Source organism: Leptonotus elevatus, chromosome 1 (genome assembly GCF_054856555.1).
Source record: "Leptonotus elevatus isolate MCC_2025b chromosome 1, RoL_Lele_1.0, whole genome shotgun sequence".
NCBI classification, from domain to species: Eukaryota; Metazoa; Chordata; class Actinopteri; order Syngnathiformes; family Syngnathidae; genus Leptonotus; species Leptonotus elevatus.
In genome coordinates, this window is record NC_141239.1 from 56,042,122 (window position 1) to 56,067,914 (window position 25,793).

Sequence of the window (25,793 nt, forward strand, 5' to 3'; positions counted from 1 at the left end):
AACATCTTTTAGCCAGATTACTGCCACCTCCTGGACTGGAGAGTAGGAAGGCGCCCTGAATAACGAATTCTATTCCATTCGTTTTCTATACCGCTTATTATATAAAGATAAGCAAGATGAAGCCCATCTCATATGGGGAGAGATTCTAAAATTAATTCCCACAAATAAATCTGGTATTTTCACGTGTGTTTTTGATATCCACAAATATATACGTGATGTATTTTTAGATCCACAAATATATTTGCGATTTTTACAAGTATTTTTAGATCCACAAATATATTTGCGATTTTTACAAGTGTTTTTCAGATCCACAAATAAATATATACATGATAATACGAGTTTTTCAGATCGACACCGATGTTTTACAAATTGCAAGACTTGTTTTTCAAGATTTACCCCCCCCCCCCACACACACATACCCCGCCCGCACACGCACGCACCCCCCCCCCCCTCCCCACCACCCCCACACACACTCACACACACACCCACACGCAAAAGACGTCCTTCCACGCCATGTTCTTCAATAGAACTACAATACCCCGTATAATTAACCATCATCGGCGTTTTGTGCTTCATAAACGGCGGATGCAAAGTACTATAAGGGCGTTGAAGTCCCCCGAACAGGTTGGTGAAATATCCTATGTTTATTCAAGGGTATCTGTTCGATCTGAATCAATTTAAACAAACTTCATTATAACCAAATACAAACGGCTGGCTTGTTTGGGCAATTTGAGAATTAGTACCTGCGTGGAAATGATTTTTTAGTTTCGCTTTGGATAGTTAGGGGTGGTGGTGGATGAAGTTCTAAAGCCTAAATCGATCCAGTACATTCCTTGGAGAAAGACACACACAGTGGTTTACACGTTTGTTACAGCTATTTTCTAAACTTGAATTGATTCATGTGTCCAGTCATCCCACAAGAGTGTCCAAATAAAAAAAAAAATAGTTTAAAAAATGATAATAATGTAACAACAATTGAATCTTTTTAAATTGATCGAAAACTAAATATTGACTAAATATATGTATAAATATATAATATGTTAAGTTCATTTAGTGTTTTCTTTTTCAGTGCATTGAATCGTTTCAGGAAACAATTGTGTCCACAAGACACTATAATGCTGTATATGCCAAGTCAGAAGTGGCACAGTAGCGCAGCTTCTTCAGGGAGTCACCAAAAAAACAGAGAACAGGCCCGAGCACAAAAATAAGAAGAATCCGTGAAGAAGATTAGTTTGCAACAATAACGAGTAATTTAACACAATCAGTGAAGGAAGATTTGCGGTGGAGCTTATGCTTCAGGTCATCACAAAGTTATTCATGCAGATGGGTGCGTTAGGCATTAAACATTGATGCTTTTCCTGAAATTGTGCCGAAATAGATTTGGAGCTTTGGTACTCCAATAATTAGGGACATTGAGATTGAACGAAGCTGGCTCTGTTTCCATTTGCACATGGCCTAGGTTTACACATTCTCAATAGCTGCATTCATTTTTAGTGATAACCATTGTATATTGTAAGAAGCACTGATTTTGTTGTTGTGTTTTAGGTGAAAGAATGGACAGCAGGAGTGAAATTGTGGACCGATTACGTTTGACTTTTCGTTCCGGCATCACAATATCGCAGGAGTTTCGTTGTGTTCAGCTTTCTAAACTAAGGTCCATGATCCAAGAGAATGAGGAGGATATTTTGAAAGCATTGCACAGGGATCTTTGCAAGGTAATATTCCTACATTTGCATAATATGAACTTATGCAAATGCATTATACATATTGTACAAATACATACTGTATGACAAACATACATCTACATTATGTTTTTAATGGTGATTTTTCTTTCTGATTTTTCTTCAATGCTCTTTTCCTACTAGCCCAAGTTTGAGGCCATTCTGTCTGAAATTGACATTGTGACCAATGAGCTACACTACACCATCAATAACCTTCAAAACTGGATGGAGCCTGAGTATGTCAGTACAAATATTGTAAGTTTTCCTTTTTATTTGTAAAACACGTCCTGTTCGGCTGCTAAGTGATGTGTATCCCTTTTATGCCGGAACAGTATTACTGTGGCGCAGTGGAGTTTTTTATGCTACTTCTGTGGTCGTTTGCATTTTGATGGCTAGTTAATAAAAATTTCAATCAGGCAACGAGGTTTAAGAGGGGATCTATAGAAAATAAGAAAAGAGAGGATAGAGCAGGGGTGTCAAATTCATATTAGCTCAGGGGCCACATGGAGGAAAATATGTTACCAAGTGGGCCGGATCAATAAAATCATACATTAAAACATATTACCGGTATATAACTTAAAATAATTGACGTCAATTATACACAGATTTTTATTATTTGCAGGCCAGCCCTAAATAGTGCGGCTCAACTGTAAATATATTGTTTAAGAATGCAAATGTACCACAACAACACTTTTCCCAGATGAGTTCCAGGTGGGTTATGGCTACCTGTTTTGCATATATATTGTTCCATTTCGTGTGTCAATGTGTGTCGTATTTAGAACGTAAATGCTAGATTTTCTTTATTTAATGTTTCTTGTATCCAACTAGCAATTTATTCTTGAAATGACACATTTGTTTCCCAGAACATAACAGGATGTTGTACAAAAAGCATCACTGTGGGAAAAAATAAATACATCTCAGCTCTTATTTGCATTTCAACAACAAATGGCACGTCCAAAATTATTCCTACCCTTGGCAAACTGTCAGTCTTGGGAAAAGGCAAAGTTTTAAAGGGGAAGTCAACCATATACATTTCTTGACAATATTATATATGACCTCACTAGTCTAAACATGACATTCGGATTAATATTATATTTGTGGAATTTTAGCTTTGCAGCGAAATCCACCTGTTTTTATCCATATCAGGGGCGGCCATTTTGCCACTTGCTGCCGACTGAAGATGACATCACAGTTGCTCAGGGTTCAGGCAGCGACCATTCACAGCTCACCTGTTTTCTGAAGCTGAGCTGTGATTGTTTGTTACCTGAGACCTGAGAAACTATGTCATTTTCACTCGACAGCAAGTGGCAAAATAGCCGCCTTCTGATATTGATTAAAACTGCTGGATTTTGCTGCTCAACTCATATTCCACTAAGGCAATATTAGGTCAGTGATTCTCAACCGCGGTCCTCGAGTACCCCTATCCAGCCTGTTTTCCATGTCTCCCACAAGCAACACATGTGTTTCAAATAATCAGCAAGCTCTGCATGAAGCCTGATAATGATCCTCAGCTGTGTTAGCTGGGGAGACATGGAAAACAGGCTGGATAGGGGTACTCGAGGACCGCGGTTGAGAACCACTGACCTAATATTGCCTTAGTGGAATATGAGTTGAGCAGCAAAATTTGAGAAACAGTGTATTAGGTAACCAAATACCATACTTAAATTAGTGGGGCTGTGTAGAACATATTCTTGTGATTAAAATTTTGGGGGGTTCACTACCTCTTGAAGCTATTTCAAATAATCCAAACTGTTCTAAAGCATTCTTATTGGGTTGATCTCAAATTATGTCACATTTTCTCATTAATATGCATAAGGTCTGAACTGTCGTACAAACTAACAGAGTGGCGACACACGCATACAAATCATTTTGGAAGAGAACGATGTCCCATGCGTGAAATTTCATCATGGTTCAATCAACAAACACACTTTGGAACAGCTTAAACGGTGGTTGACATGCTGCAACCTCAAAGTGGGCGGAAAGAGAGCAGTTTTAGTAGAAAGGTAAGATTTATTGTATGATGATAGCTGGCACTCCGGTGCGGTCTAGCTAGCTGTTAATCTCATATTGGTCGCTAATTTTCACAAAAACAAAACATATTAAAGTCATGATTTTCACATGAAGATGTGAAGCCTACCTTTGGGCCGTTACTTTCTGTCTAGAATGTACAGTAGGCCTATTTCCTTTTTACCTGGGCCATTGTGTTGTCATAGTTGAGTTGAGGCAGCCCCTGCACTTAAAAAATGTATGTCTTCAAAAACTACAGTAATTTCTGGACTATAAGGTGCACCTGACTATAAGCCACTCTTGCTAAATTTGGGTGATACCGCACCGGATTCCCTCTACTTTCTTTTCCATAATGAAGGCACAAATTGTGTCTCTCTCTCATTCTGTCTCTCCTACTGTATTTGGGCTCCCTTGGTTTGTTTTGCTCTGCCTGACGCTCTTGTGCTTCCTTTATAGTGCGCCTCATTGTGATCTGATGGATAAGCTGCACCTTTGTATTAGCTGCAGGGTCAAATGCAAGTGAAAAAAGTAGCGGCTTATAGTCCAGAAATTACTGTAGTACTTGAAGTGAGATCACGCTGATACTTTATATTAATGTTCACATCTAAGCAGCAGTGGCCTTTTGTAGGTAAACTCAAGGTCTTTTTGGTGCATTTACAATTCACCATGATGTATAGCAGCTAGCATGTTGTAGCAACTAGCAAAGCTAGCACTGAGAAAGTAGACGATAAACATACCTGCACACAAACACTGCAGTCGCTCATATTGGATCTGGATTTTCAGCTGCTGGCCCATTTCCACCGATAAAATGTAGAGAGCACATATAGGTGTCTTTGGTGACATTTTTCTCATAAATCCCAGCAGTTTACATGCTTAAACCCAGAGTCGACATTCCCTTGGAAACTCCCGTCATTCAATCACAATAAGCGGCAGACACCAAAGCAACCAAAGCAGCAGAGGTTTGTTGTAACCATAATACGTCTGTTAAGGATATTTAAGGTGAAATAGCGAGTCAGTTCACAAGTTTATGCTTGTACAAATACATTCCCCTTCCCGTGTTCACATGGGCAGTGCGCTGTTCTAAAAATAGTAATTTGGATATATATATATATATATATATATATATATATATATATATATATATATATATATATACATATACATATACATATATATATATATGTATGTATGTATGTATGTATGTATACATATATATGTATGTATGTATACATATATATGTATGTATGTATGTATACATATATATGTATGTATGTATGTATGTATACATATATATGTATGTATGTATGTATACATATATATGTATGTATGTATACATATATATGTATGTATCTATGTATACATATATATATGTATGTATGTATGTATGTATACATATATATATATGTATGTATGTATACATTTATGTATATATGTATATATATATATATACATATATGTATGTATGTGTACATATATATGTGCATATATATGTATGTATGTATGTGCACATATATATGTATGTATGTATGTGTATATGAGTATATGTACGTATATGTATATGAGTATATGTATGTATATATATATGTGTGTGTGTGTATATATACGGCTTGCACGTTGCGACCGCGCAGTATATATATATACACACACACATATATTTATATATATATATATATACACACACACACATATATATATATATATATATATATATGTGTGTGTATATATATATATATATATATGTGTGTGTGTGTGTGTGTATATATATATGTGTGTGTGTATATATATATATATATATATATATATATATATATATATATATGTGTGTGTGTATATATATACTGCGCGGTCGCAACGTGCAAGCCGTCTCGTCGAGACCACTTAGCGGCCGGTTAGCATCACAAAGTCATGTCAACTCGGTGGCGAGTTGCCAGTCACGGCAAATTAACCACCGCGGATTGTATCTTGACAAAACAATACGCAACCGCTTTATATTATCCAACCACCGTCTGTAGCTCCCACTTTAGGCACTAAAAATACACCAGTAATATGGTAGAAGGTGCACATCTCTTATTAGAAAAGATAGGAAGCAGTCATTTGCAGTCATGTCACACTGTTGGGACTGATCCATTATGTTTAAACATGTTGCAAATCCAGCTCTGAGCAGGCTTTCACTAACAAAACAGTCCTTTGAGAAATGATGTCAGTACACGTCCTTCAAAAATAAAATTAATCCACTGTCTTCTCAAAGACTTGGGACAAAGGAAAAATGACTTTTTCCTGATCAATGTTTCCCCTCTCCACGGAGCATTTGCGAGCAGGGAGAGAAAAAGAAAGGCGCAGCCAGCTTCTCGAATTTCAGTAGGCGTGACAAACCTTTACCAGAGGTGGTGCCACTAACCCGAGGGGGCTGGGTCAAGTGCACTTCCGTGTCTTTTTGACGTCACTAAGTCACGGAAGTTTAATCTACCTGTTTGAAGCACACATTTTAGAAAGGAGGAGAAAGCTAAAGAATTCGCGGACTGACTTTTTTCATACCTGGTTGGATTGTAAACAGGCCAGGAATGCATATTATTGATAGAAAACCCCACTAAAGTGCATTTTCATACTATGGGACCTTTAAAAAGAAGTTTTACAACCACTATATCGCCCATTGATTGGATGTGAGTCTACAGTGCCTTTTACTGATGTTTATTGAACAGCAAAACAGTTTTTAGGTTAAACTTAATGCTTATGCAGGGGTAGGCAAGTTTGGTCCGAGAGAGCCGCAGTCCTGCATGTTTTTTAAGTCTCCCTCCTCGAACACAGCTGAGAGGCTCCTGTAGAACGTAATTAAGAGTTGATGATTTGAAACACCTGGGTTGGAGGCAGAAAACGACGAAAACATGCAGGACTGCGGCTCTCTAGGACCGAACTTTCCCATCCCTGTGCTTATGTATAAATACTCAATGGTCCGGTTTCACACATAAGGCTTATATCAAACCAAGACTAGGCCTAAATCAGATTACTTAAACTAGGTCATTTAAGTGGCTTGCATGAGTGTGTCTTAAATTTGTCTTAGTTGGCCCTAGACTATGGAGTCCTGGAGTAATCTTAAATGAGAATTGTGCTCATGAAAACCTGAAATGGAATTCAGGACAGCTTTGATGGAGGAAATTCTGGCCCTAAAGCATGGCTGAAAGAATAAGAACACGTTAAAAAAACTATAGTACGGGAAAAAAAACTCTACAGAAAGAAGTTGTGGGAAACCATGCTGTTATTGAAAGTAAATGCCATACTGCTGCCATTGAACATAAGAGGAGTGTTTGGGCTGCCATTTGCAATGAATTCAATGCAAATAACTGCAGGTGAGACATGTCTGTTAGGATCTCGCAAATGCCATAACATTTCGTGACATTGCTTTCTTACATTGAATGGTATACTCTGTAGAAGAAACCAGATAAATAAACATTTGGACAGTGGACAAGAAAAACTGAACCCAAATTAGTTAGCACTTGTAAATACAGATTATCCCACTGTCTGTCTCTCCCATTATTTTTTAATTTATTCTAAGGACGTTTTTCTAACACTGATGTTTTCCCAGAGGAAATGACTAACCCTTGTGAAGGAGCCATTACACAAAGACTGTGAATCCTCCACATCTGCTATGGCATCCCTGGAAGAAGATGCTGCCTTCCAGCTGAGACCAAGAAGGATGTCCATGCATGAAAAGATAGCCTTGGAAGTTCGTGAGCAGAAAATGAAATATATGAAAGACATGAAAATGAGAATTCGACACATTGAATATGAAATTAGCAGAGATGTATGAGAAAGCTGTGTAATGAAATACATTGTGAAAATATATATTTTTTTCTCACTTAAGCCTTGGTTTAGTTTTGTCATTTAATTTTTCAGCATGTTATTTATATATGTGTACATCACAAACACAATTAATGCAAAAACAAGCCATAACCAATCATGTTATGGTTTAAAAACATATTTTATAACTGAAGTGCTGCAACTTGAAAGGAGCTCTGAGTGTAAATCCTCGGTTTTTCTGCCACCACGATGGGAACACCTGGATCATTCTTTTCTTTTTTTTTGGAGAGCTCAGTATTGTTCATTCTGTAATTTTACCGATTTGACATGTCATCATCATTGCTCTCTTTTAAAAAAAATTGTTTTTTAAATTATTTTGTATGTGGGTGAGTATGTGTATGTGCGTGTGTGCGTGCGTGTGAGTGTGAATGTATTCATTAGTTCACCAAAAACCTATTAAAAAATCCCATACCGTTCACCTAAACCGAACACCACCGTCAGGAGACCTGAGGAAGGACCAAAAAAAAGAAAGGAAAGTGAAATCCAGCACCGACCAGATACCACCCAACGGGCCACCAACCAGAGTCCTTCACCAACCCCAGAAACATCTAAATTCCAACAAATCAGGGAGACCTCAAGAGACCAAAGGAGAGACTGAGGAAAGGAAGGAAGGACAGACGAAGCAGAGTGAGATCCACAGACACCAGCCTCCACCGATTCAATGACCTGAGGGGCCACCAGCCAGAGAGCAAACCCAGGAGCAGGATCGGGAGCGCCCCCCACCCCAACACGGCCCGCGCCCCCAACGCAGCAGGACGGGGCACTGCAGGCCCGCCAGGCACCCCACCGGTCCACAGCCCCCGCTCCCCCACGACCCCCCGCCCCCCATCGACCCCCGCCATCCACCCCAACCCAGCCCCAGCCACCCCCCACCCCCAGCACCCCCCCACCCCCACCACCACCAACCGGCAGCTCCCAGGGAGCCCCAGCTCCCAGGGACCCCCCGCACACAGGCAGCTCGCCGACTGGCAAACTCTACCCCTAAACCTTGAATGTGACCCCACCCAGTGTATATACAAGTGTGTGTGTGTGGTGCATTAAAATTAGGAGCAGGTGAACCGGACCAGAGGGAAATGATATCCCCACGCTCCGATCCACCCGCCTCCCAGGCATGTCAGTGAGTGTATGTGGTGCATTAAAAAAATAAATGGGGGGCGGGGGCGCGGCGGGGACACGGACAGGGGACCGCAGTACTGCTCTATACTGCGGTCTGCCCCAACCGATGGCACCACCCCCGACGAGTTAAGAGGAGCGACCAGCGCCCCCCCCCCCCCCCCAACCGGGCGAGGGCAGGAGGCGCACCCGCCCACCAAACCCCCACCCACCCCACCGGGACCCCGGCGGGCATATGGGTCCAGCCCGGTGGGGCGATAGGGCTCGCCCCCCGGATACTGGGGCCCGCCCGAGGTGCCAGGAGGTCCACCGGAGCAGGGCGGGCACAACACCAAACCCCCCTACCCTCCCGGCCCCCGGAGCGCCGAGACCCGGGCCACGGATGGAGCCCCCGGCCCAGGGGAGGGGAAGGAAGGCGGACAGGGGAGGGGGAAGGAGACGGCAAGAAGGGCAAGGGGCAGCGGCAGGGCCGCAGAGAGAGTGGGAGAGGAGGAGGAAGGGTGACACGGGAGAAGGGACAGGGAGGCGGAGGATGGGTGGGGAGAGGCGAGGAGGGAGAGGTAGCAAAGGGAACCACGGGGCACCCCGACAGCCCACAGGCCCCGAACCGCGACTCCGGGCCCAGAGCGATGGACCGCGCCGGAGCGGCGCCGCCCTGGACACCAGGGAGAGCCCCGCAATGCAGCACCCCCCAAGAGACCCAGGGAACGGCCAAGACGCAGCCGCCACCCAGCAGCCAACAGAGGGGCAGACCCGCCCACGCCCAGCCAGGGGGGGGACAGCACCTATAGAATTAACCCACTGGCATGCAGTGAATCCGAATATTAACCCTTAGTGCCCATTGGAGGTGAATCTGCTCGATCCTGTTGGCAGCAACTGGGTTCCCGACTATAAAAACACAACCATTAGTTACAAATTGCCAAATACAGAAACATCAATGTAAGTTATCGCGGCGGTGGCTCTCGCTAACAGGCAGAATTAAGTAACCAGATTTAGGTTAAAATATTCTATATACGTAGACCATGTTCCTATAAATTTTGATATTTGGTTTTTATTTGAGGCAGATATTTTTTACATTAAAATGTGATTTATGAGGAGGTTAGACCATTGGTCGATATTCAGAGTTTGTTTATTTTTCCAGTTAACAAGAATTGTTTTTTTTGCGATAGTAAGGGCAACAAGTGCAGATTGAAATTGTTTATGTGGTAAATCCGTTGTTGTTAAGTAACCTAGCAAACACAAGTTTGGAGAGAAGTTAGTTTTTTGCCAGGACCCCGGTCAACTGCCAGAGATGCAAGGATTGGTCACCGGGATTATCTTCCAAAAATGTGACTCAATCGTTGTGAAATGATGCCCAGAAAAAGGGCACTTGACTCAATCTGCGTTGAATGATGTCCTCATAGGAGGCAGCTCGACACTGCACTGGATCAGCAGTTGTGGCCCTCAGGTCGGGTGGTCCGGTGGTCCGCAGGTGGTGGGATCGCTGAGCCAGAGGCGGATCCGGCGGGCCTGGTAGATGAGATGTGGTACCACATGTCCCCCTTTTTATGCAAGCGCACTGCACAAGACATTCTCTCCGTGACCTTGTGGGGTCCGGTCCATCTAGGGGCAGACCATTTTCTTTTAGTCACTTTTAACCACACATATTCACAATCATTTATTTCTAAAGGAGCATCTGGCCACTTTTTTGTTAGCTTGGAGAACGTAGATGCTAACTGTTTGAGTACTGGAGGTCCTGCAATGTGCGACTCACCCAGCGGTGCCATAGGAGCCGGAAATGGTCTGTTTTTGTGACCTTCAAACAGAGTCCAGCCTTTGGCTGAGTTTAGTGACATTCGCACATTCATTAATGCAATAGGAAGAGCTTGTAGCCAATTCAAATTTGACAAGGCCAGTGCTTTAGCTAATTTTTCTTTAATATTTCTATTCATTCGCTCAACCTGTCCTTGGGATTGTGGATGATATACTGACCTGAATGTATGTCTTAGCCACAATGCTTTTTCTACTTCTTGTAGATGTTTATTTCTGAAATGGGTTCCATTGTCTGATCTAATTTTTCTGGGAAACCCATGTGATGGTATGTAATGATTAATCAAATGTTTTACCACGATCTCTGCTGTTTCAGATTTGCATTGATATGCCTCAGGCCATCCGGAAAAGGAGTCCACAATCACCAACAAATATCGTTATCCTTCCACTGGTCTTATCATCAGGAATGTGATTTGACCAAAGTGAAATTATCTGAAAATTTAGCCGGGGGTCTGGGGGCCGCGGGCACCCAGCTAGGTTTTCCGTGTTTTTAAGTACTTTCAATGCACTCAGATGACAAAGAAATAGACAAAACAACAGCATACATTTTCAATGTATATTGAACTATCCCATATAAAATTGCAGTTTTAGTCAACTCAAAATCAGTCACATTCAAAAACATTGGACTGCCTTTGCTTTTAAAAACTATCACTGAGAATATCATCATATCTAACTAATGTGATTACTAAGTTAACACATAAATAATGTTTTTCTATTTTCTACTCATTAAAACATTCAACATATTTATAGGATTATACAAGTGTTCATTCTTGAGCACAATCCATTCACTTCCTCCTAGACTTCATTGCTTTGGAATGGGTCTTTCTAGCCTGCTTCTGTGCAGCTTTGATGGTTCTTCTTGAGGCAGCCTTGCTCATTTGGGTGTTCGAAAATTTGATTTCGATTAATTTGAAAAGTTTACCACCTACCTCAAAATTCACGACTCTATCAGCAACTGGTACAGGTTGTTGGGGTGGATCACGTCTCTCTATTATCGCTTCCGATTGTGATGTCAATAAGGGACGGAGGCCGTAAAGTTTTGGAGTTTTCGTTTGGGCACCGAAACTTCCAGCGATGGAATAATTTGTTTTTCTTGACTGGAGTTCTTTCACGTGTTTTTTGCTCTTTGCGTGACTTTCAAGAGCTTTGAAACCTCTCCCACCATAGTCAATGGTATCATGGCACCAAATGCAAAGCGCTTTCCCGGCACGATCGATCTTCCGAATAAAGTCACTGAACAAATTCGTCACAGTCTTCTTTCCAACATTTGTAGATATATCCTTCTCTAACCAGTCCCATCGAAACTTTTTTTTTACGATCTTGTCAATTTCCTTAACTCGCGGAGCATCTTTGCGTTCGATCACGGACATCTTTCTTTAAACAACCGGCAAAAACGTGTGAGAAATGAACAATGGCATACTCCTATGCCTTTATAACAAGCGCGTTTATTGGTCAACAAACAATGGCATACTCCTATGCCTTTATAACAAGCGCGTTTATTGGTCAACACGGAGACTTCAGCCAATCGCAAGATCCATTTAATTTCAGTTACGGAAACACAAAAATGGAATGCTGTAGAGAGACGAAATCGGATTTTTTACCACTTAAAAAATTGTAAAATTTTATTTTTGGAGATAAAAAAAAAGCGGAATTCCGCGAATTAGCGGAAAAATCACATCCCTGTATCATGTCAGTAAAATCCATTGAAATTACCTGTCCCGGGGCAGTCACTTCTGGATCGTGAGTGCCCGGAGGAGGTTTAGATTTAGGCATACTGTTAAATTTATTGCAAACACTGCAGTCCTGCAGTTCACTTTTAACAATTTGTCTCATGTAAGGTGTCGTCTCAATATTTCCTCTGTGCCAACATGGCACAATCCATGGGCTTCAGAAATCAGGTTTTTTAATTGTTTCTGCGATGGGATATATTTACCTTGTTTCTGCCATATACCTGCTCCATCCTTTTGTCCTCCTTTTGACAGCCACACACTTTGTTCTTCCGGATTGGCCTTCTCCTGCCACAGCTTAATTGTTTCTGTGGTTATTTCTTGTCCTTCTCCTAATTCACCTTCGCTCACCATCAATTGTAGTGTTGGGCTGTAACCCGCCGCTTGTTTTGCCGCCTTGTCTGCCGAATCATTTCCTACTGACACAAAATCATTCTTTTTTGAATGTCCTTTACATTTTCCTTTTATTTTTTTTATTTTTTTCCTTCTCTTAATCTCAGGGTCTTGGGTTCGAGCCTTACATTGGGAGGTTGCCCTTTTTGTGGGATATCTTGTCTAGTCTTTGTCATAGCCTTGTCTACATATTCGCAAACAGTACTGAACCTGTAGAATCCCAGTTAGCTCAGTCGATAGAGCACGAGACTCTTTATTTTATTTTATTTTTTTATTTTTTGGTATGTGGGTGAGTATGTGTTTGTGTTTGTGTATGTGTATGTGTATGTGCGTGCGTGCGTGCGTGCGAGTATGTGTGTATTCATTAGCTCACCAAAAACCTATTAGAAAAAATCCCATACCGTTCACCTAAACCGAACACCGCTGTCAGGAGACCCGAGGGGACCAAAGAAAACAAAGGAAAGTGAAATCCAGCACCGGCCAGACACCACCCACCGGGCCACCAACCAGAATTCCTCACCAACTCCAGAAACATATAAATTCCAACAAATCCCAAAAATCAGGGAGACCTCAAGAGACCAAAGGAGAGACTGAGGAAAGGAAGGAAGGACAAACGAAGCAGAGTGAGATCCACAGACACCAGCCTCCACCGATTCAATGACCTGAGGAGGAAGCAGATTGTGTCTGAGTTTCGATAGATGCTGGTGTGGTGGATCTGGCATGCATGAAAATCTCCACCAAAGAGGAGAGCCGTCGACCCCTGCCAGGACAGAGCAAGCGCAACACCTCAGGGCCCCCCAGGCCGCGGCAGCGCCAAAGGACGACCCCCGGGCCCCGCCAGGGCCACCGGCCGGAGAGCAAACCAGGAGCAGGAGCGCCCCCCACCCCAACACGGCCCGCACCCCCAACCCAACGCAGCAGGACGGGGCACTGCAGGCCCGCCAGGCACCCCACCGGTCCACAGCCCCCGCTCCCCCCATGACCCCCATCCACCCCAAACCCAGCCCCAGCCGCCCCCAGACACCCCCAGCACCCCCTCCCCAATAAAGCCCCCCCCGACCCCACCCCGACCAACCGGCAGCCCCCCAGCCCCCGACCCCCAGCCCCGGGAAATTCTATATACGGAGACCATGTTTCTTTAAATTTTGACATTTGGTTTTTATTTGAGGCAGATATTTTTTCCATTAAGATGTGATTTATGAGGAGGTTAGACCATTGGTCGATATTCAGAGTTTGTTTATTTTTCCAGTTAACAAGAATTGTTTTTTTTGCGATAGTAAGGGCTACAAGTGTAGATTGAAATTGTTTATGTGGTAAGTCAGTTGTTGTTAAGTCACCTAGCGAACACAAGTTTGGAGAGAACGGTATCCTACAGTCCAAGACAGCGGAAAGTTTTTCTAAGACTTTAGTCCAGAAATACATAACCGGAGTACATAACCATAAAGCATGAAAATAAGTGTCTGTAGTGTCTTGTAAACACTGGAGACAAATGTCGGAGTCTGAGAGTCCCATTTTCTTCATCATATATTGAGTAATGTATGTTCTATGAATAATTTTATATTGGATAAGTTATAAATTTGTGTGTTTTGTCATTTTAAAAATGTTTTCACAAACTTGAATCCAAAAGTCAGATTCCGGAGCTATAGACAAGTCTGTTTCCCATTTCGAGATGGGTAAAGACGTTTTATCAGTATATGAAAGTAACTTATATATTTTTGAGAGTTTTTTTGTTGTCGGAGAAAGCTTGGTAATATCTTTAGCTAAAACAGGCGGTTGGAGCGTACCCCGAAGTGTTGGAATTTGTTTCTTTATCATACTTTTAACTTGCAGATAATTAAAAATTTCCGTTTTTTATTTTGTATTTTTGGAGCAAGGATGTATATGATATAAACATATTATCTGAGAAGAGATGGTGGAGATGTGTAATTCCTTTCTGCTCCCACACACCTAAATAAAACGATTGGTTGTTAAGTTGAAAGTCGGGGTTATGCCATAGGGGAGAAAGCCCACAGGGCTCCACTTGGGCTTTTGTAATTTCTAGTGCCTTCCACCAGGCAGTCAGGGTGGCGGAAATCATTGGGTTTTTAAAGCAATTATGTCGCTTAATCGATGTTGTAATAAAGAGTAAATCTAGAAGTCTGAGGTTATTACAATCCTTCTGTTCGAGTTCCAGCCAACAGTTAGTATCTCTGTTGGGTTGTGCCCATAAAATGATATATTGGAGCTGGTTAGTGATAGAAAACGTTCTTTTTTTCTTGCGTGTTAAAATAAAACTCAATGTTGAGATCTGTGAAGAGGCTTTCTTGCAAGAGATTTTATTCAGAAATTTCTGAAGTCATAAAGGACCCCACTGAATCAGCAGTTGTTCCTAAATGTCCCTCCTTCTGGACTCATCCCAACTTATACAAAAACAGTGTTTACAGAAAATAGTCACCCCCCCCCCCCCTGTCTCCTGTCCTTGTGGGAAGAGTGAAATACAAAAAACAGATAATAAATCTTCAGCTTGTATCTTGGTCCACTCCAGATGTAGGAAAATAATTAGTCTTTCCTTTCTTGACCTCTTGACCTGATGATTTATGAACAGTCTTGCACTCTTCTAAACATATACCCCTTTATAGATAAGAACATAAACCTTATTAGACATTCCTTTCCCAGGGACTAAAACAAAGACACTATACATTGAGTAAATTTGAATTAACTGTTTTCTTATTACTACACAGCTATAACTACATTCAAAACGGTTAAAATATAAATTGAAACAGTAAAAAATGTTAACAATGTTAACACTGGAGACAAATGTCGGAGTCTGAGAGTCCCATTTTTTTCATCATATATTGAGTAATGTATGTTCTATGAATAATTTTATATTGGATAAGTTGTAAATTTGTGTGTTTTGTCATTTTAAAAACGTTTTCACAAACTTGAATCCAAAAGTCAGATTCCGGAGCTATAGACAAGTCTGTTTCCCATTTCGAGATGGGTAAAGACGTTTTATCAGTATATGAAAGTAACTTATATATTTTTGAGAGTTTTTTTGTTTTGGTCGGAGAAAGCTTGGTAATATCTTTAGCTAAAACAGGCGGTTGGAGCGTACCCTGAAGTGTTGGAATTTGTTTCTTTATCATACTTTTAACTTGCAAATAATGTAAAAAATTTCCGTTTTTTATTTTGTATTTTTGGAGCAAGGATGTATATGATATAAACATATTATCTGAGAAGAGATGGTGGAGATGTGTAATTCCTTTCTGCTCCCACACCCAAATAAAACGATTGGTTGTTAATTTGAAAGTCGGGGTTATGCCATAGGGGAGAAAGCCCACAGGGCTCCACTTGGGCTTTTGTAATTTCTAGTGCCTTCCACCAGGCAGTCAGGGTGGCGGAAATCATTGGATTATGTCGCTTACTTTACTTTTTTTTTTACTTTATTTACTTTTCTGAAGAGTAGATAGACTAATCTTTTGCTTTTCCCGACAGCACTTCTACCTATATTACTATCCTAGAAAAAAGGGTTTATTATGGGCCTGCTAAGTGGAGCAAGCAGGCACATATTACTATCCTAGAAAAAGGGAAAAAGGGTTTATTATTTTCCGCAAAAATGCGGCCCGTACCGTAGATCGCACCGGGACAAATGAGGTATCAAACAATGCGGCTCGATCTGACTCGCTGCGCTATTATTTTTCTAGGAATTCCCAGTTACCATGGCGACGCTATTCCCAAAAAAAGTCCCATAGGAATGAATGGGAAACCGAAACAGATCAACTCCAAACAAGCACCTTTTTCCAAGACACGCTGCGCGCGCATATGTTAACCAATCGATATGAATTTTAGCTCATTTTGTTGGAATTTTTCCCATCTTTAGCTCAGTGTCAAAAAAATAAATAAGGAATGAAAGCTCTCCCCCCTGTGCGGGTTCAAAGACAGTGAGCGAAGGGGTGAAAGTAGCCTTTTTAGAGCGTGACTAATTAAGGCTTCAGTGATGGGAACCAAAAAATCTATTTCCAAAAGTTTCACTTCAACTCGTCACCATGGCCACAATCTTTGCTCACTAGACATCAAATTCACACATTTTGTAGTGACAAGGGTCTGCTTTCTGAAAAACTAAGTTTTATTTGGCTAAGGTGTCATTTAGTACCTTTATTTTCACTTTAAGCGAGGAGAAGTCGGACTTTCACGCCTATCTCCTCCATGTTAATTTCGCCGTTTTTCCCCTCTTCATTTTCGATCAATCATAAGTTTTCAACCTGCTCTCATTTGGTCATTTTTCATCCGATTAAAAAACTGAGAACATGCTCGCGTTCCCCAAACCCTTGCCGTTCTAACGAGTCATTTCTGGAATCTGCATCTTCAACCGTTAAGTCGTGAGAGGCTTTTGTTTGAGGTGAGCGTATCCCATACAAAATCAATGGAATGTTGGTGCGTGACGTCTATTGGTGCGTGAATGTGCATGTTTCTAAAGGGGCAGTAAGATACTTTTAGTTGATGTTGATTATGGTTAACTTCCACATTTCTTGACCTATTTCAATGGTTTAAATTTTAAACTGTTCAGCTCATTGAAATGTTAGTTAAAATCAAATGTGTGTGCGTGAATGTGCATGTTTCTTAAAGGGGCAGTAAGATACTGTTGATTATGGTTAACTTCCACATTTCTTGACCAATTTCAATGGTTTAAATTTTAAACTGTTCAGCCCCAGAAATGTTACTTAAAATCAAATGTGTGTGCGTAAATGTGCATGTTTCTTAAAGGGGCAGTAATATACTTTTAGTTGATGTTGATTATGGTTAACTTCCACATTTCTTGACCGATTTCAATGGTTTAAATTTTCAACTGTTCAGCTCATTTAAATGTTGGTTAAAATCAAATGTGTGTGCGTGAATGTGCATGTTTCTTAAAGGGACATTAAGATACTTTATTTGATGTTGACTCTGGTTAACTTTTTTGCATCGGCTAGAGCGTGGCTAAATAAGGCTTGAGTGACGGGAACCAAAAAATCTATTTCCAAAAGTTTCACTTCAACTCGTCACCATGGCCACAATCTTTGCTCACTCGACATCAAATTCACACATTTTGTAGTGACAAGGGTTTGCTTTCTGACAAATGTAGTTTTATTTGGCTAAGGTGTCATTTAGTACCTTTATTTTCACTTTAAGCGAGGAGAAGTCGGACTATTTCGATGTTGATTATGGTTAACTTCCACATTGCTTGACCGATTTCAATGGTTTAAATTTTAAACTGTTCAGCTCATTGAAATGTTAGTTAAAATAAAATGTGTGTGCGTGAATGTGCATGTTTCTTAAAGGGGCAGCAAGATACTGTTGATTATGGTTAATTTCCACATTTCTTGAGCGATTTCAATGGTTTGAATTTTAAACTGTTCAGCTCATTTAAAAGAGTCAGCAGACCCATTCAAAATTTCCGCGGAAAATTTTCTAGTTATTAAATTAAATACTTCCCCTAACAAAATAGCAGGCTTTTCTAAATAAAGTAAAATATCATCGGCATATAGATTAATTTTATGTTCTGTTACCCCAGAGTGAATTCCTTGAATCCTTCTTTCCTGGCGTATGACTAATGCAAGCGGTTCAATAAATATTGCAAATAATAAAGGCGACAGTGGACATCCCTGTCTTGTGCCTCTCTGTAGGGTAAAACTCTGAGATATAATCCCATTAGTAGTAACTGTAGCTTTAGGAGAATCATATAATACTGACACCCAGTGAATAAATGACTTCCCAAAGCCAAATTTATTTAAAACAGCAAAGAGGAAGGACCAGTTAACTTTGTCGAAAGCTTTTTCTGCATCCAATGATATAATAACTGCTTTTTTATCATGCCGCTGTGACATGCTAATAAGGTTAAAGAGCCTCCTAATATTATTAGTAGAGTGGCGATCTTTAATAAAGCCTGTTTGCTCACTATGAATGATTGTCGGGATTACTGTTTCTAGTCTAGATGTGAAAGCCTTAGTGATAATTTTAATATCAGTGTTAATTAGTGAAATCGGACGGTAACTTGATGGAAGAGTCGGTCTTTTTCTGGCTTTAATAAAAGTTTAATTGCTGCTGTATTCATGTGTGGGCGTATGTGACCATTAGTTTCAATTTCTGTTACTACTCTTAAGAATAGTGGAGCAAGCATTAACCAGAAGTGCTTAAAAAATATAGCTGGATAACCATCCGGGCCAGGTGCTTTGCCATTTGGCATACTATCTAGAGCACTGTACAACTCGTTTATAGTAAGTGGCACATCTAATATATCTTTATATTCAGTAGTTAACTGAGGTATATTTAAGCTACTGAGGAATGCCTCAATATGCTCTGGGTTAGGCTTGTTAGTTTCTGAGTATAGGTTGTGATAATAGTTATAAATGTTTTTATTAATTTCTTCTGGTGCTTGTGTACATTCACCAGTTGTCCCTTTAATAGCCATTATAAGCTATTTTCCCCGATTGCGTTGAAGTTGGTTTGCAAGAAATGTACCTGATTTGTTATTATATTCAAAGTTGTTGTATCTCAATTGTTGTATTATAAACTCTGTCTTTTTAGTTAGCATATCGTCTAACTGTATTTTTGTATTTTGTAAGTCAGTCCATATTTGGTTATTTGGGTTTATTGCGTACTCATCCGTCAGCTGTTTAATTTTGTCTTCCAAGTCTTTTTCTAATTTTTGATCCTGTTTCTTTTTATAAGATGAATATGATATAATTTTACCTCTAATTACTGCTTTCCCAGCTTCCCAGAGAAGAGATGGAGATAGGTCTGGAGAGTCATTTATTTCCAAAAAGTCTGCCCACTCTTTCCTTATAATTTTGTCAAATTCTGCGTCGTTTAGCAGTGAGATGTTAAAACGCCATGTCGGTGGTGGTTTAAAGGTAGGGAAAGGGAGACTGGTGCATGGTCGCTAATAATAATAGGATGTATTTTTGTAACAGTTTTATCAGCAATGGAGTTATTTCTAAGAAAAAAATAAATTCTTGAAAAAGACCGGTGCACAGCGGAAAATAAGGTAAATTCCTTCTTATTCGGGTTTTTAAGTCTCCAGCTGTCGACGAGGCCAAAATCATCCATATTTCCCCTATTACTTTAGTAGATTGTAATCGTCTTATACATGTTGTATTATTAGAATTATCTATTAATGGATTTAAGACTGTGTTAAAGTCTCCTCCAATAATAATAGTAGAGTTCGCTGCTAATTCAAACAGCTGAGAGAAAAATTCATGGAAAAAGGCCGGATCATCATTTCTTCATTCGATCATTCTTTTCTTTCGTCAGGACAGTTTTGCTGCTTCAGGAAGTTGTCCAACACAGATGTAGCAATGATCACATATCACCTTTGTACATACAAAAGCAATCTCTGAAAGTTATTTCATCAAATTGATGCAATTGATTTCTCCTATCCACAAGTATTTGCCTGGCTGGCCTATGTAGTTGATGTTGTTCATTTAGATATTTTAAGTACTCCACGCTCCCAAACTATCTGTACTCTTTTTCACTAACGGTACTAAACTGAAGTTAAACCTGCCTCCTTGCAGGATTAATTTAATCTTCAATTTGGTCAAAGAGTAGCTCTAATCCGCACTCTTGTAATTGTCTGATTAAACCAGAAAAGGCTAATTCTATGACTATTTTATGCAAGTGACTTAAAATTAAGCCAGCTCAAACAGCATATTAGTCTGAGACTAGTCCTAAGCCTTTTCTGTGAAACCGGACTATTATTTCCCTAATAGAGAATCAACAAATTTTCTCTGTCTTTTTCATTTATTGTACTTTATTTTATTATTACATTACATATTGTATGTTTTCCCTTCATGTCTTTAAGGGAGATTTAGAATTTATCTATTTTTGTTTTTATTTTTTAATAAATGTGAACTATTACGCCAATGTGTATAAAAATCAATCAACACCTATAGTCTACATCGTAACAAAACAAAACTTTTTTTTATTTCCACATAACTATGGTGCTTTCACCACGTAACTAGGGCTGGACGATTAATCAAAGTTTTATCGTGATTTAGATTTTTGCTTCTCTTGAACTTTAAAACATAATAATCAAAGGAAAACAATTAATATGCTTAATGTCGCGGTGCGTTTACAAGTTCCCTACGTTGAGGAAGTACCCTGAATGCACTGTTACCATTGTGGCAACTTAGCCCCCAGCAAATCAATGTGATTCTGCCGTCTCCAAGTGTCCTTTATTAGGTTGATCAAATGTGTCCTATTTTGGGAGGCCAGACCATTTTCTTCTGTCCTGTTCGGGCGTCCGGAAGTTTTATATATTCATGAAAATGTCTGGTTAGCATAGCATGACTAATAGGAGGTGAAGTGCACTGTGTAACTGCGACAGGTACCACAATTTCAAGGCCGGGGCAAGAGTCCTCTTTTATTGGAAATGGGAATATGGTCACCCTACCTTTAAGCTATTTAATCACACCCCAGTTGGAGTTAACTGTAACACTAAACACACAACAAGAAGAATGATATCCATTGTACATTTAAGTACAAAAGATGCTTCATTTTTAAAACATCGCTGGCCTAGCCCTAATACCAAAGTGAATGGAGGATCCCATTTAAATGCTTACGGGATGTTACCATCGCCTTCGGGAGTGACAGTCCTTAAAAAAAAAACAATACTCAGAAATGCTGCGGAAGCACATACCCACAGGTTGGTTAACACTAATCAAAGGCACAAATTCTTCCCAATCTGTGAGATAGATAGATAGATAGATAGATAGATAGATAGATAGATAGATAGATAGATAGATAGAATTGCAACTTCTGTTCTCATTGTATGAGAGTATGCTGCATGGATGCATGGCACCACAATGCCCCTAATTAGCCAAAATGTGGATAGATTGTTTTCGACGGACATCGATAAGTTAACAACAAAATAAATGCATGAGCTGAATGTCGTGAAACAGGAAACAGAAGTACGGAGTGGCCTTTCAAATTAAAAGCATTGATTTCAAAATAAGATATTTAAACATCACACACAAAACAGCCTGAAGAATAGAGCATAGCACATACTCATTTAGTATATAAGCCGTAACATTTAGTCTATAAGTGGGGGGTTTAATACCAGGATTTAAGTAACATTTAACAATATTCGTAACATTATGTGGTTGTAAATAAAGCTAGGAGTAAGATTTTTTTCCATGGCGTGTGTGGAAAATGAAACAAGAAAATATGACTTGTTAAACACATTTCAAAAAACAAATGGCAAATTTCATTCATGTTAAACTGTTAATTGTTAGAACATTGTACATTTTGTCCAGTGGTGTAGTGGTCACTGGAGAAGTGGGTATACTGTACTCTTTTCAAAACGATGAATCTTAAACGATTTCCCCCATTCTTGTGTTTTAATTTGCTGGCACTTAAAAATCAAATACCACCCTATAGCACTATAAAACTTAACTAGAGCATGTAGTTAGTGTGTAACTGGCCACGTCGCAATCAAGTATCCCGTGCACAAGGGCAAATCAGTTGTCCTGAGCTAAACTTCTGAGTCACCATTGCAGTTCGGGGGAGCATTTGAAGGATTGTTGTCCCCGACATGACCCGCTCCACTCTGCTTGATGATGACCCCGATGAACAATATAGCCAGCAACGTTTTTTTTCTCCGTGTTTTTTTTTTTTTTTTTTTACTGTCAGTTAGTTGGCAAACAGATTTAGGGCGCATAGACCACCAGGCGAATGAGGGCGTAGTCAGCGTGACGTGTCATATGAGAGTCCTGCCACACCGGCTACACCCAGAAACATCAGCATTCAGCTGATAAGAAGACACGTCACAACTGTCAGTTTGACAGCTTCTGAGGAAGACGGCAGTTGATGCTGAAACTAGTAAAGGTAAACAAAAACCATTGTCTTTAAAAAGAAAAGCAGTGATTGTAAAAATGTATTTAGATTGGCCTGATCATGAAGATGTTCAGGAAAAATTTTCCCATATGAGATCGCACCCTTTGGTCTGGTGAGTGACAACTAGCCAGTTAAACTTGTGCACAAGTGCCTTTTATTTAGCAAAAACACAAATACAAAACTTTTATTTTCACAATATCAAAATGGATAAACCTACAGAGATTAGATTAAAACGGACCAATGAGAAAAGAACAGTGAATACAGTGCCTCACTTTGGCCAGCTTGCCAAACATCACATTATAAATTGTGAAACCTGTGATTTTTTTTTCCTGAAAAATGAAAAATGCTCCTAACATGCCATCTTAAAAATAAACTTACATGTGGAGTGAGTACATGAGGGTAGTTGAATTTATAGAGAGAAAGAAGAAAAATGATCCAATGGTTTTGACATTGCCAGGGCTCTGCGGGTTTTCAGTCAAACTACAGAGTTCTGAATGAACCAATTGGCAAAATCAATTCACAAGACTTCACAGGAAATAGTCTGCAACTGGCTTCTTTGATGGAATGCCTCTCGTTTCCTGTGGTGCTGCTTCAAATATGATGAACTCTCGTTGTAAATGTTCATCCAGCTCCAAAATGGCAGCCACGTTACCGCATCTGCATAAGCAAAATGAAAAAGATTGTGTGGATAGCATTGGGCCATGAATTAACAAAACACTTCCATTAACTTGTGCTTTTAATAGCTAAACAGAAGTTCTACTTGTATTTTGTCCCTCCCTGGCAGCCAGAGGTAGTGCTGTAGTTTTAAATCCATCCATTCATTTGAAAATGAAACGGGTAAGGGCAATTAATTGATCACATTTTAAAGCAGACCAAATTAAAACTTAATGTCTTAGCATCTTACATACTATAAAGGCATCCCCAATGGACATTAACTGCTTACTTTTCAAAGGCCATGAACAAGGAGGTGCAATTTTAGAAAAGACGCAACGTTTTGGTTTTGCAGCGTAGGACATTGAGCAACAGTCTGCAACAAAGTACGTTCAAAGGCAGCCACAGCACAATGTAGTGTGACCAAATTATTGCAGACTGAGGAAAATTGCTCTGTGCAAGACAGAAGAACATGGGAGCCTGAAAAAATCTGTGGCCCCTTACTTGACATTGAACTTTAACGGTAAATGGTACTTCATTTTATATAGCGCTTTTCCACCTTACAAGCGCTTTACATTCGACTACTCATTCACCTACTGATGACGCAGCAACAGGAGCAACTGGGGGTTCAGTATCTTGCTCAAGGATACTTTGACGCGGTCACAATGTCATGGGATCGAACCCACAACCTCTGGGTTGCGAGACGAGGACCACCCCTAATGTTAATGCCGCCCCCACCATTTCTTTGCTGTGTTGTTGCCCTGTGTTTTTTTTTTTAATCACTTATGAGCTACCACAGGTTAGGCTCATGATAGCTTTCAGCAAAACGCAATTCTGATATGACAAAAGTGGAAGGAAAAGATATCTTGTCAACCAGTCGTGAGTTATGTCTTTTTCAAAACCTGCCACGAAGAGAAACGTTGGTGAGCCAACTTCAAATAAAAAAAATAATAACGAGAGAATGTTTATTCAGATGTAATTTCTCTTTTTTTCTTCCCCTCTTTTTTTTTTTCAACATTAACGCTGGACTTTTATTCATACAAAGGTGTTGGAGGGAGATTGGGAAGCAGAAGCATGTCAGCAGCATACAATCCAAGTCCAAAAGGGGTGTCGGCTGAGTTCAGGGGCTGAGCAGAAGGTTCGTGTTGACATGAGTGGAAGTCTCTTCAATGTCGACCTCTTCCAAGGAAGCGGATGTGGCTTCCAGCTGCTTGTCCGCTTTCCTGTCGTGTTTGGATGCTTAGGATGAGGTTGGTGATCTCCTGCCGTTTGCTCTTCATCCTCTGCTGAGGGAACCACTCGGACAGGTTGATGGGCAGATGGAAGTTTGTGATGGGATTCTCAAAGAAGCTCTCGACGTACTGCAGGATATAAACGCCGCAGTCGCTGAAGTTGTCCTGCTGAAGCACACGAGGACTGGAACCTTTCATGACGTCTTTCCCAAACGTACGCTGGCTGCCTTTGCGCACTTCCCACTCTCTCAGAGTTTTGACCACCGAGGACCTGCAGGGAATCCACGATGAGGGTACAGGGCTGTTTGCAGCGGTTGGCTTTCCTAGCCCAAGAGGACGCGTCGGAGGCCGAAGCCAAGTCCGAGGCGTCGGAAGCCGAGGTGTCTTCTGCCAGCGCGCCGCCCTCATCGCTTAACTCGTCCTGGCTCGAGCTTTGCTCGTCAGACGTCAAAGCGTTGTGTTCATCTGCGTAATGCATACGGATTTTCTGCAACTCGCTGGTGTAGAGCAGCTCAGCCTGCCCCCTGGTGGTGGCAGTGGAGTCATGCGATGGCATGTGCTGCTCGGACAGGGCATCATGTGGTGTAGGGCCTCCAGGAGGCGTAGGCTCCAAGTTACAGTTTCTGAAAAGAGTGGATGTCTGGGCAGAAGCAGTAGATGAACGGGTGGCGAATTTAAATGTTCACAATTTTATGGCGTCAAGAAAAACTTTGTGAACATCTTTGCAACCTTTATCAGACGGACCATGATGAAAAAAACATGGGCTTTGTTCACTCACAAGTAGGGGTGACATTTTATGGATTTGACGAAGCAATGTTTGTAGTTTCTCTGCATGAAAGAGGTTATTAATTCATTTATGGCTGAATTGGTGTCCTATTGGAAAGATTACAGTACTCTTGCTTTGTACCTGTAGCAGTAGTTGGGTGCTGACCACACAGTGAGCACTGTTTCGTTAAAGTGCCACTTATAGCCCTCCATGACCAGCTGATGTGCTCGGCAAATCATGTGAATGTCATTGGCAGCATTGAACTGGGCCACGACATCACTACCGAACAGGTAGCCAGCACCTCGAGGACTCACACCCCATCCGGTAGTGTCTGAGACCAGGGACACAAAAACATTTCAAAACCTGGGATAGGTTATTATTGCCTTTTGGTATAGAGAAACACATGTTTACATAGTATAACTAAATAGCAGCACTTTGAAAATATACATTGGAAAAATAAATATTGAGCTGCATTCAATTTATGAGCATGTTTGATTGACTAAGGAGGTTGCTGGTATACCTTCTGGGTCTGACCAAAGGAGGTCACACATTGGTCCATCGTGAGGCACTTCCTGTTTTCTGTCAATAGTTCGGATCTGATCCAGTGTCTGGATGGAAGGCGATAGGCCTCCATGCACACAAAATATCTGAGGGGACAAAAAGGACGGAA

At 40.7% G+C, this 25,793-nt stretch overlaps 3 protein-coding genes across 3 annotated transcripts in view; 1 reads left to right on the plus strand and 2 right to left on the minus strand.

Annotated features, from left to right (window-relative positions):
* Window positions 1-470: 470 nt before the first annotated feature.
* On the plus strand, window positions 471-7,586 carry LOC147184721 (uncharacterized). The gene is made up of 4 exons (XM_086088598.1): window positions 471-624; window positions 1,546-1,715; window positions 1,866-1,976; window positions 7,309-7,586. Exons 2-4 carry the CDS (start codon window positions 1,554-1,556, stop codon window positions 7,315-7,317), a joined length of 282 nt encoding a protein of 93 aa, XP_085944724.1. The 5' UTR covers window positions 471-624; window positions 1,546-1,553; the 3' UTR covers window positions 7,318-7,586.
* A 15,019-nt stretch (window positions 7,587-22,605) lies between these two features.
* Window positions 22,606-25,793, minus strand: part of LOC147184722 (serine/threonine-protein phosphatase 4 catalytic subunit B) — a 6,244-nt gene continuing 3,056 nt past the window's right edge. The window contains exons 2-4 of the mRNA XM_086070946.1: window positions 25,644-25,770; window positions 25,265-25,454; window positions 22,606-23,131 (exon numbers count right to left, since the gene is read on the minus strand). Coding sequence (XP_085927072.1) covers window positions 23,002-23,131; window positions 25,265-25,454; window positions 25,644-25,770 — 447 coding nt within the window. The 3' untranslated portion in view covers window positions 22,606-23,001. The remainder of the gene's footprint in view (window positions 23,132-25,264; window positions 25,455-25,643; window positions 25,771-25,793) is intronic.
* Window positions 23,141-25,256, minus strand: LOC147184723 (sentrin-specific protease 6-like). The gene is given in 2 exon segments (XM_086070962.1): window positions 23,141-24,631; window positions 24,633-25,256. Coding segments are annotated over 2 exon segments (621 nt in total). The 5' UTR covers window positions 24,914-25,256; the 3' UTR covers window positions 23,141-24,291.